The 11796-nt window shown below is 45.9% G+C and overlaps 2 protein-coding genes across 2 annotated transcripts in view; both read left to right on the top strand.

The window, feature by feature from the left end:
- Window positions 1–2756: 2756 nt before the first annotated feature.
- On the top strand, window positions 2757–5765 carry LOC311122937 (hemicentin-1-like; the record flags this gene model as incomplete). Its single annotated transcript, XM_084197234.1, has 4 exons — window positions 2757–2879; window positions 4535–4655; window positions 4945–5223; window positions 5617–5765. 4 exons carry the CDS (start codon window positions 2757–2759, stop codon window positions 5763–5765), a joined length of 672 nt encoding a protein of 223 aa, XP_084053360.1.
- Window positions 5766–10048: 4283 nt separating this feature from the next.
- The window catches only part of LOC311122938 (hemicentin-1-like), a gene marked incomplete at both ends in the record, with an annotated part of 19100 nt that continues 17352 nt past the window's right edge, over window positions 10049–11796 (top strand). The window contains 2 exons of the mRNA XM_084197235.1: window positions 10049–10057; window positions 10139–10235. Of these exons, the coding sequence (XP_084053361.1) occupies window positions 10049–10057; window positions 10139–10235 (106 nt within the window). The remainder of the gene's footprint in view (window positions 10058–10138; window positions 10236–11796) is intronic.

Raw genomic sequence — 11796 nt, forward strand, 5'->3', positions numbered from 1 at the left:
TTTTTTAAAATTATATGAGAAAAAAATATTATATTTTATTTGGAACGATAAGCCAGACAAAATTAAACGGGCCTATTTATATAATGAATATGAATTCGGAGGACAGAAGTTATTAAAGCATTAGACCTTCAGTCATACAAAAGTTATACTTAAATCCGAACTGGTTCTCAAGCAAATTAGTAAGATTGTCTCACCCAATGTTCAAGAATGGCCTTTTTCCCTTTATTCAGATTACAACCACTCATTTTTAGTTATTTGAAAAGGAAATAATCTCCCAAATATCACTATTTCTAAAACAAGCCATAGAAAGTTGGTTGCAATTTCAATTTAATCCTCCAGAAACGACAGAACAAATAATGCAACAAATATTGTGGTTAAATTCATATTTACTATTTGACAAAAAAACATTATTTTTTTGACAAAATGTTTAAAAAAGGTATAATCTTCGTAAATGATATCATTTGTAGCTTGTTTTTGGACACAGGCCCAGGAATGGCTAAAGGATTGCAATATTTACCTGGAGCTAACCTTGCAGATAGCATTACTGGGTGATCTGAAAAGACATAGTCAATCGATCAATAATATAATAATACTTTTAGCAAAAATGTTTATTTTTAATTCACAATCTGTAGAAACAATGAGAATAGAAAGGTTCAGAACTTTTGTAAAACATCACTGTACAGTTGAAACATATATGGCAAATAGAAATCCTATATGGATGGTGTTAAGAGATAGATGGGTGGTGTTGAATGGAGTTGAAGGATGGGACTAATAACAACTAATAACAAGATAACTAATAATAATGTAAGCATACTGTGTCCATAATAAGTATATGGGTTGTATGTTGGGAGCTTTTGGGAAAGAGCACAGTTAGAAAGATATGGCATATAGAAGCAAACCGGATGGACATCATGAAAATGATCGGAGAGGTTGAGAGTAGAAGAAGTTCAGGAGAAAAAACAAACAAAATATAATTATTGTAAAATTGACTGTGTCCATAAAATGTAGATAGTAAGTATAAGCTGGAAGTAGAGGCCTAAGCATTGTTGTTCACTAATTTACCCCAAGTAGAGAAAGGATGGCGGGGTTGAAAATAATAAAGGGGAGTATATATATAAAAAACATGGGGGATTGGAAGTGATGCAGACAATTACATTGATGGAAGTTACAGTCTATCTGCAATATTAAACTGATCTACCCCCCCCCCCCCAAAAACAAAATAAAAAAAAAAACAGCTGCTAAATATGTCTATGTGACCAATCGAATTTGATTTGATTTGATGTAGGACTTAGCCTGGCACTGCCATGGCTTCCCCTCCTAAGGGTGTGTCCATTCCAGGGGCAATCTGTCCTGCTGGGGTAGGGGCAATCTGTCCTGCTGGGGTAGGGGCAATCTGTCCTGCTGGGGTAGGGGCAATCTGTCCTGCTGGGGTAGGGGCAATCTGTCCTGCTGGGGTAGGGGCAGTCTGTCCTGCTGGGGTAGGGGCAATCTGTCCTGCTGGGGGTAGGGGCAATCTGTCCTGCTGGGGGTATGGGCAGTCTGTCCTGCTGGGGGTAGGGGCAGTCTGTCCTGCTGGGGTAGGGGCAATCTGTCCTGCTGGGGTAGGGGCAATCTGTCCTGCTGGGGTAGGGGCAGTCTGTCCTGCTGGGGTAGGGGCAATCTGTCCTGCTGGGGGTAGGGGCAATCTGTCCTGCTGGGGGTAGGGGCAGTCTGTCCTGCTGGGGGTAGGGGCAGTCTGTCCTGCTGGGGTAGGGGCAATCTGTCCTGCTGGGGTAGGGGCAATCTGTCCTGCTGGGGTAGGGGCAATCTGTCCTGCTGGTGTAGGGGCAGTTTGTCCTGCTGGTGTAGGGGCAGTCTGTCCTGCTGGGGTAGGGGCAGTCTGTCCTGCTGGGGTAGGGGCAGTCTGTCCTGCTGGGGGTAGGGGTAGGGGCTGTGTGTGATGGGGTAGGGGCTGTGTGTGATGGGGGAATGGGTGGGCTGATTACAGGCTCTTCATGCTATAGGCTCAAGTGTCTCCGTTGTAACAGGCCTAAGAGTCATTCTCCCAGTTATGACCCTATTGTCTGTCCACTAAAGACCTGCTGTGGCTCTGCCCAGTGTGTCGCTCTACAGACAATATTATGGCGCTTTAACAGTCACTATGGGGATTGTGCTTTAAGGCATTTGCTTTGTGACATTCCCCATTGAGGTGGATATTGCCACCCACGCACTCCTTTGAATGGCCTCTGAATAGTGAAGACATTTGCCAGACTTGTACATGCTCTCAATAGCCTTTGGTTGGTTGGAGTCTGAGGAAGATGTATTGATATTCATCATCTTCTTGCAAGAGTAGTCGAGTCGTTTTCTTTATGGTTAGACAGTATATCAGTATATCTCTTTCTATAAGAGCTGTCATTTTTACTGATACTGACTAGACTACATTAAACTCTTTTGCGTGTAAAGGGCAGGATTTTCCCAGTTTCACCAACCTTTATTTCAATGTAATGACTGAGTGTTTATTTGAGGCCTGCTTCAAAGAGTTGCAGTATAATGAAGAGCAAATAAAGACAGCTCATCTTCTCCCTGATTATAGTACTCATGTTTGTCAAATTAAAGCACCTCTGACTGACTGACAGACAGACTGAAAGATCATGTTGTTGGGGAATTGTAGATGTTGCTATAAATCACCATAGGCAATTTTCAACATCAGGGCTTGACAGACTGCTACTCTTCCTCTCATTTCAGTCTCTGTAAATGTCTTGTTTATACAAGTGGAAATGGCTGACATAGTTCCCTCCATAGTCATAGTTCGCTCCAAGATCAACTTGGGGAACTCTGCTTTACACAAATTGGCTGAAAATATAAAGTATTATTATTTTGATCCTCAGATGTCGCCCAAAGTACACAGTCTTGTTGGAAAATGGTGTTCCATTTGATGTAAAAGCTTTGGCTTCTCTTGAATTGGAGACATGATCATAATCATCCTGGCACAGCCATCTTGGATCAACCATACTGGCACAGCTATCTTGGATCAACCATACTGTCACAGCTATCTTGGATCAACCATACTGTCACAGCCATCTTGGATCAACCATACTGTCACAGCTATCTTGGATCAACCATACTGTCACAGCCATCTTGGATCAACCATACTGTCACAGCTATCTTGGATCAACCATACTGTCACAGCTATCTTGGATCAACCATACTGTCACAGCCATCTTGGATCAGTCATACTGGCACAGCCATCCTAAACTCATCACATTGTTATGTTCTAACTTTAGAAACGGTCATAAAATATTGAAATAACTGTGGTGATGGCTTAAGCAGACCATGTTTAGTGACTGCACATCATCATGAAACCCTGCTCCTAACCAGTGCTGGCCTCAATTCCCAACCAATGCTGAAAATAGCAGCTACAGAGCTGCTGTCATGTAAACTTTCTGTTATATTCTTTATCAGCTGTATTGTGATGGATTCTAAACGTGTCTTGTATGAGACAAACCACTGTATAGGTTTAGACACCAGTCTCAACGTCAACAGTGAAGAGGCGACTCCGGGATGCTGACCTTCTAGGCAGAGTTGCAAAGAAAAAGCCATATCTCAGACTGCCCATCTTAATCTTTTCTTTTTATTGGCCAGTCTGAGATATGGCTTTTTCTTTGCAACTCTGCCTAGAAGGTCAGCATCCCGGAGTCGCCTCTTCACTGTTGACGTTGAGACTGGTGTTTTGCGGGTACTATTTAATGAAGCTGCCAGTTGAGGACCTGTGAGGCGTCTGTTTCTCAAACTAGACACTAATGTATTTGTCCTCTTGCTCAGTTGTGCATCGGGGCCTCCCACTCCTCTTTCTATTCTGGTTAGAGCCAGTTTGTGCTGTTCTGTGAAGGGAGTAGTACACAGCGTTGTACGAGATCTTCAGTTTCTTGGCAATTTCTCGCATGGAATAGCCTTCATTTCTCAGAACAAGAATAGACTGACGAGTTTCAGAAGAAAGTTATTTGTTTCTGGCCATTTTGAGCCTGTAATCGAACCCACAATTGCTGATGCTCCAGATACTCAACTAGTCTCAATAAGGCCAGTTTTATTGCTTCTTTAATCAGCACAACAGTTTTCAGCTGTGCTAACATAATTGCAATAGGGTTTTCTAATGATCAATTAGCCTTTTAAAATGATAAACTTGGATTAGCAAACACAATGTGCCATTGAAACACAGGGCTGATGGTTGCTGATAATGGGCCTCTGTACGCCTATGTAGATATTCCATAAAAAATCGGCAGTTTCCAGCTACAATAGCCATTTACAACATTAACAATGTCTACACTGTATTTCTGATCAATTTGATGTTATTTTAATGGACAAAAAAATAGCTTTTCTTTCGAAAACAAGGACATTTCTAAGTGACCCCAAACTTTTGAACGGTAGTGCATATTTTGGCAACCCCATTGCAGTTCCTCCACGACCCCGACTTTGAATATCACAGCTCTAATATAATCTAATCTGACCTAAGGTGATTCTAACCTTTGACCTTTGACCTATTTCCCCATCCCTCCAGACGTCTAGCGAGGGCAGACACTCAGTCCGGATCTCAGGAGTCAGCACCATCGACTTCCGGGCTGGATTTTCCAGGAAGCCCACTCTGGACTTCAAGATGACCTCCAGCCGGCCAGTTCAAGGTCAGTAAGGTCACTTGACCCTCCTCGTTGTACCTTTCCATCACACACCTGCTCCTTTAGTTTGACTGGAAATGGTGGGATGTTACCCTTTGGGATAATAGCTATCTTTTGTGTGCTTTACCTTAAGCTTAATTTCATGCTTAAGTTTCAAGGGTATTTGGTATTTGGTTTTTCATATTGTTTGGAGATTTATGAATTTGATAGTGGACCCTATTCTCATCATCATCTTATTGTCTTCTCCTAACCTCCCCATCCCTCCCTCCCTCCCTCCCTCCCTCCCTCCCTCCAGGTATCGCCACTTACATCCTGCTGAACACCACAGGGCTGTCCCATCCGGCGCGAGCTGATAGGCTGGAGCTTGTGTCAATCACAGGCGGTGTGATTAAGACCCTCCCAGTGCGGTACTATCCCAACACTGGGAAGGGAAGTCCCCTGACAGGAACCATCTGGAACATCACAGAGTTTGTCCCGCCCAAAGAGGCCTTCTTCCTGCGGGTCACAGGTTATGACAAGGATGGCTTCCTGTTCCAGAGGGTCTCCAGTGTGTCCTTCTCCAGTATTGTTCCTGGTCAGTTACCTGGACTAACAGTGATTTTTGTCAGTGGCAAAGGGCTCTGGTCAAAAGTAGTACACTATATAAGGAATTTGGGATGCAACCAGTGACTTCTCCCCCCAGTGATTTCAGTGTTTTCTTAGTGATTCTTTTTAGCAAAGGGTAGAAAATATTTAATACAAATATGAATACAAATTGATACAAATGAAGAGGTCCATGAATGCAAAGTTTGATAGCGATTGATCAATTATCCAATAAACCAGAGGTTTAAGATGCATTCAAAAGTATATTTCCCACTGGATAGTTTTAGACTAGGGTTCCCAATGTTAGTACATGTTCTGGATGTTAACAATAACAATGTCTGTCCGTTCTTGCCCTACCCTGTCCCGCCCCTCTACCCCCTGCCAGATGCGCCTAAGGTTGTGATGCACCCCACCACCCCGGGGTACTACCTGCAGAGAGGGACCATCTCCTGCCAGGTGGACAGCCTCATCCCCTTCACATTGCGTTTCACCAGGGAGGGGAAAAGCCTGGGCGTCGATCAGCTCTTCAGGTAATATAAGACCCTATTTGGGAGGGAGGGGGAGGGGAGGGGAGGGAGGGGAGAGGGAGGGAGGGAGGGAGGAGGGGAGAGGGAGAGGGAGGGGAAGGTTAAATGGAAGCATGTGAAATGAATGGGTTTCCAATACAGTCTGAAGGCATTCACTAAGCATCATATTATTAGCTAGATAGGGGGCTCCTAGTTTTAATCACATCATCCAATCTCTAATATATTCCTGTTCTATATCTTATATCACATCATGGCACAGTAGAGTATGTGAATGTTTTGTGTCTCTGTTCCTCTGTCAGGGAGTCAGCCTATGCGTCATGGGAGCTGGCCCAGGTGACTCTGAAGGATGAGGGCTTCTATGAGTGCATCGCCATCAGCAGCGCTGGGACAGGACGCGCCAGAACCTTCCTGGACGTCTCAGGTAGGACAATCCCCTGATCCCTGACCCATACCGCTCTGTCATCTCTATGGCAACACAGGCCTAATCAGTGTACGCTCTGAGTCAAGCAGAAAGGTCTGGGAACCAGAAACTACATATCTGACTCCACCTTACTCTCAGAACTACATATCTGACTCCATCATACTCACAGAACTACATATCTGACTCCATCATACTCACAGAACCAGGGGCGCAACTTTCACTGGGCTCCCCCTCAAATTCTGAAATTGCATTTTTGTCCCCCCCCCAGTTTTATCATTGGAATGTGATACAAAACGAGGCAATGGTGTGCTTTAGGACCATATGGACGCTGCCGAGCGGTCGGTTAGGCTGTTTGGAGTGTTTATCCGACTGGATAAAATAAAATAAAATAAATAAATGTCCCCCCCACTTCTAAAACCAAAGTTGCGCCCCTGCTCAGAACGATATATCTGACTCCATCTTACTCTCAGGTCCCTAGGGGATAGGAAACTTGAGTATTAACCAATTAGCCTTAGCGTGGCCAAACTTACATCTAAAGAAGTAAGTCTATACACTACAATACATTACATGTGTAAACATTAGTAATGGTGTATAATGGATCCCACAATAAGTATTTTGCGCAGCTGGGGGTTGTATGATTACCCTATACATACCTTCATTCGAACACACACACGGAGGCACACACGGAGGCACACACACACACACACACACACACACACACACACACACACACACACACACACACACACACACACACACACACACAGAGGCACACACGGAGGCACACACACACACATACACACACACACAGAGGCACACACGGAGGCACACACGGAGGCACACACACACACACACACACACACACACACACACACACACACACACACACACACACACACACACACACACACACACACACACACACACATACACACACACACACACACACACAGAGGCACACACGGAGGCACACACACACACATACACACACACACAGAGGCACACACGGAGGCACACACACACACACACACACACACAGAGGCACACACGGAGGCACACACACACACACACGCACACACGGAGGCACACATACACACACACACACACACACACAGAGAGGCACACACACACACACACACACACACACACACACACACACACACACACACACATACACACACACACACACACACACACACACACACACACACACACAGCAGTGGGGATGGATTCCTGAAGTGAAATGTAGCAATAAGAGAAACAGTTTTACTTCATGCTCAATGGGACAGAGCCTTAGAGAACATGGCGATGACGTACAGGTACAAACCAAGCCCCAGGGGACATGGGTTTGGCTTTCATAGGGCTCAGGCTCAAAACTAGTGCCCTCTAAAGGGAATAGGGTGCAATTTGGAACTCAGACTATGAATGGGGGAGAACCTTGCTCTCAGTCTGACCTCTGTCTATGCCTCATAGGCCTCTGGCCATGGGCCATGGTTATGCATGATATGTAAGGTAATGTAGCATAGCATTATGGAACATGTTCCAAACCATTTTACATGTACTATGTATTACATCAGAACTAAGCTCACTGGAACCACTGCCTGGGGACCTTTCTCTTTCCTGTTTCTGTCTGTCACTTCCTCTCTCTCTCTCTCTGTCTCTGTCTCTGTCTCTCTCTTTCTCTGTCTCTCTCTCTCTCAAATTCAATTCAATTTAAGGGCTTTATTGGCATGGGAAACGTATGTTAACATTGCCAAAGCAAGTGAAGTAGATGGTGAAATAAACAATAAATATTAACAGTAAACAATATAAATATGGGTTGTATTTACAATGGTGTTTGTTCTTCACTGGTTGCCCTTTTGTTGTGGCAACAGGTCACAAATCTTACTGCTGTGATGGCACACTGTGGTTTTTCACCCAGTAGATAAGGGAGTTTATCAAAATTAGTTTGTTTTCGATTTCTTTGTGGATCTCTGTAATCTGAGGGAAATATGTGTCTCTAAATGGTCATAGGAAGTGCAGCTCAGTTTCTACCTCATTTTGTGGGCAGTGTGCACATAGCATGTCTTCTCTTGAGAGCCTGGTCTGCCTACGGCGGCCTTTCTCAATAGCAATGCTATGCTCACTGAGTCTGTACATAGTCAAATCTTTCCTTAAGTTTGGGTTAGTCACAGTGGTCAGGTATTCTGCCACTGTGTACTCTCTGTTTAGGGCCAAATAGCATTCTAGTTTGCTCTGTTTTGTTTGTTAATTCTTTCCAATGTGTCAAGTAATTATCTTTTTGATTTCTCATGATTTTTTTGGGTCTAATTGTGTTGTTGTCCTGGGGCTCTGTGGGGTCTGTTTGTGTTTGTGAACAGAGCCCCAGGACCAGCTTGCTTAGGGTACTCTTCTCCAGGTTCATCTCTCTGTAGGTCATGGCTTTGTTATGGAAGGTTTGGGAATCGCTTCCTTTTAGGTGGTTGTAGAATTTAACGGCTCTTTTCTGGATTTTGATAATTAGCAGGTATTGGCCTAATTCTGCTCTGCATGCATTATTTGGTGTTTTACATTGTACACAGAGGATGTTTTTGCAGAATTCAGCATGAAGTCTCAATTTTGTAAATTCTTGGTTGGTGAGCAGACCCCAGACCTCACAACCATAATAATAATAATAATAATAATAATAATAATAATAATAATAATAATAATAATATAATAATATGCCATTTAGCAGACGCTTTTATCCAAAGCGACTTACAGTCATTTGTGCATACATTTTTTACATATGGGTGGTCCCGGGGATCGAACCCACTACCCCGGCGTTACAAGCACCATGCTCTACCAATTGAGCTACAGAGGACCATAAAGGGCAATGGGTTCTATAACTGATTCAAGTATTCTTAGCCAGATCCTTAATTGGCATGTCGAATTGTATGTTCCTTTTGATGGCGTAGAAGGCCCTTCTTGCCTTGTCTCTCAGATCGTTCACAGCTTTGTGGAAGTTACCTGTTGCGCTGATGTTAAGGCCGAGGTATGGATAGTTTTTTGTGTGCTCTAGGGCAACGGTGTCTAGATGGAATTTGTATTTGTGGTCCTGGCAACTGGACCTTTTTTGGAACACCATTATTTTTGTCTTACTGAGATTTACTTTCAGGGCCCAAGTCTGACCGTATCTGCGCAGAAGATCTAGGTGCTGCTGTAGGCCTTCCTTGGTTGGTGACAGAAGCACCAGATCATCAGCAAGCAGTAGACATTTTACTTCAGATTCTAGTAGGGTGAGGCCGGGTGCTGCAGACTGTTCTAGTGCCCTCGCCAATTCGTTGATATATATGTTGAAGAGGGTGGGGCTCAAGCTGCATCCCTGTCTCACCCTGTCTCACCCTGTCTCTCTCTCTCTCTCTCTCTCACTCTCACTCTCACTCTCACTCTCACTCTTCCCTCTGCTCTGGTGATGTTATAAACAGGGTGACCATTTCACCCCGGTATGTATGTCATCTTCAGTTCTTCAGTCTCCCAAAATGTATATTAGCCCCCTGGAACCCAGGTCAGAGCTCCTTCCCATCTTTCCTCCTCCCCTCTTCCCCTCCTCTCCTTCCCCCTGTTTTTCCATGCATATTTTTGGCAAACCTCTTAGAGATGATTGACGACGAGCCCTATGAAGCCAAGCAGTACAGGGGTAAAGGTTGTGTGCGGCTCAACTTTTTCTGAGAATGTGTCTCTGTCTCTCTCTCTCCTTCCCTCTCTCCCCCCTCTATGTATCTCTGTCTCTCTCTCGCTCTCCCTCTCTCTCTCTCTTTCTCTCCCTTCCTCCACAGAGCCCCCTCCTGCAATCACAGTGGGCGGTAATGTGACAGCGACTCCAGGCTCCAGTGCTGTTCTGACCTGCCATGTGGCCAGTACGGTCCAGTTCAACCTGACCTGGCACAGAGGGGGTGTGGGACCCCCGCCGGCGCCCCCTGGCCAACCTCTCCCTGGAGATACACTCCGTTGGCACCGACGACGCCGGCTGGTACGAGTGTGTCGCCACCAACGAGGGAGGAGTTTCCACCGAACGCATCTACCTCATCGTGCAAGGTGTGTGTGTGTATTTCTCTGTGTGTGTGTGTGTGTGTGTGTGTGTGTGTAAGCCTGCAATTTTTTTGTTGTTGGTCCGTCTATGTGTGTTTGTGTTTGCATATGTGTACATTTGTTTGTTTGTGTGTGTCACTCCTCGCCACACTGTGTTAGCTGGACTGGAGTATGTCTGGGTGACGTGTTCAGATTTACACTGCTGGGGAATGGGGCTCTTGGCAACACAACCTCGCTGCTCCCAAATACAGACCCCTCCTCGCTCCCAAACACAGACTCCACTCCTAACACAGACCCCACTCCTAAACACAGACCCCTCCTCGCTCCCAAACACAGACCCCACTCCTAACACAGACCCCACTCCTAAACACAGACCCCTCCTCGCTCCCAAACACAGACCCCACTCCCAACACAGACCCCACTCCTAAACACAGACCCCTCCTCGCTCCCAAATACAGACCCCACTCCTAACACAGACCCCACTCCTAAACACAGACCCCTCCTCGCTCCCAAACACAGACCCCACTCCTAACACAGACCCCTCCTCGCTCCTAAACACAGACACCTCCTCGCTCCCAAACACAGACCCCACTCCTAACACAGACCCAACTCCTAAACACAGACCCCTCCTCGCTCCCAAACACAGACCCCACTCCTAACACAGACCCCACTCCTAAACACAGACCCCTCTCCACAGACCCCTCTCCGCTCCCAAACACAGACCCCACTCCTAACACAGACCCCGCTCCTAAACACAGACCCCTCCTCGCTCCCAAACACAGACCCCACTCCTAACACAGACCCCGCTCCTAAACACAGACCCCTCTCCACAGACCCCTCTCCACTCCCAAACACAGACTCCTCTCCACAGACCCCTCTCCACAGACCCCTCTCCCCTCTCCCAAACACAGACCCCGCTCCAAAACACAGACCCCTCTCCCCTCTCCCAAACACAGACCACTCTCTTTGCTCCCAAACACAGACCGCTCTCTGTCCCCAAACACAGACCCCTCTCCCTGCTCCCAAACACAGACCCCTCTCCCTGCTCCCAAACACAGACCCCGTGAGACAGATAAAAGGAGCTATTAGCAGATGAGCTCAGCCAAAGGCCATCCAGGACAGAGAGAGAGGGAGGAGAGAGAGAGAACAGAGAGAGAGAGAACAGAGAGAGAGAGAGAGAGAACAGAGAGAGAGAGAGAGAGAGAACAGAGAGAGAGAGAACAGAGAGAGAGAGAGAGAACAGAGAGAGAGAGAGAACAGAGAGAGAGAGAACAGAGAGAGAGAGAGAACAGAGAGAGAGAGAGAACAGAGAGAGAGAGAGAACAGAGAGAGAGAGAGAACAGAGAGAGAGAGAACAGAGAGAGCGAGAGAACAGAGAGAGAGAGAGAACAGAGAGAGAGAGAACAGAGAGAGAGAGAGAACAGAGAGAGAGAGAACAGAGAGAGAGAGAGAACAGAGAGAGAGAGAGAACAGAGAGAGAGAACAGAGAGAGAGAGAGAGAACAGAGAGAGAGAGAGAGAACAGAGAGAGAACAGAGAGAGAGAACAGAGAGGGAGGAGAGAGAGAG

The sequence above is a fragment of the Coregonus lavaretus genome (assembly GCF_964263955.1).
Source record: "Coregonus lavaretus genome assembly, contig: HAP1_SCAFFOLD_2746, whole genome shotgun sequence".
NCBI lineage: Eukaryota > Metazoa > Chordata > Actinopteri > Salmoniformes > Salmonidae > Coregonus > Coregonus lavaretus.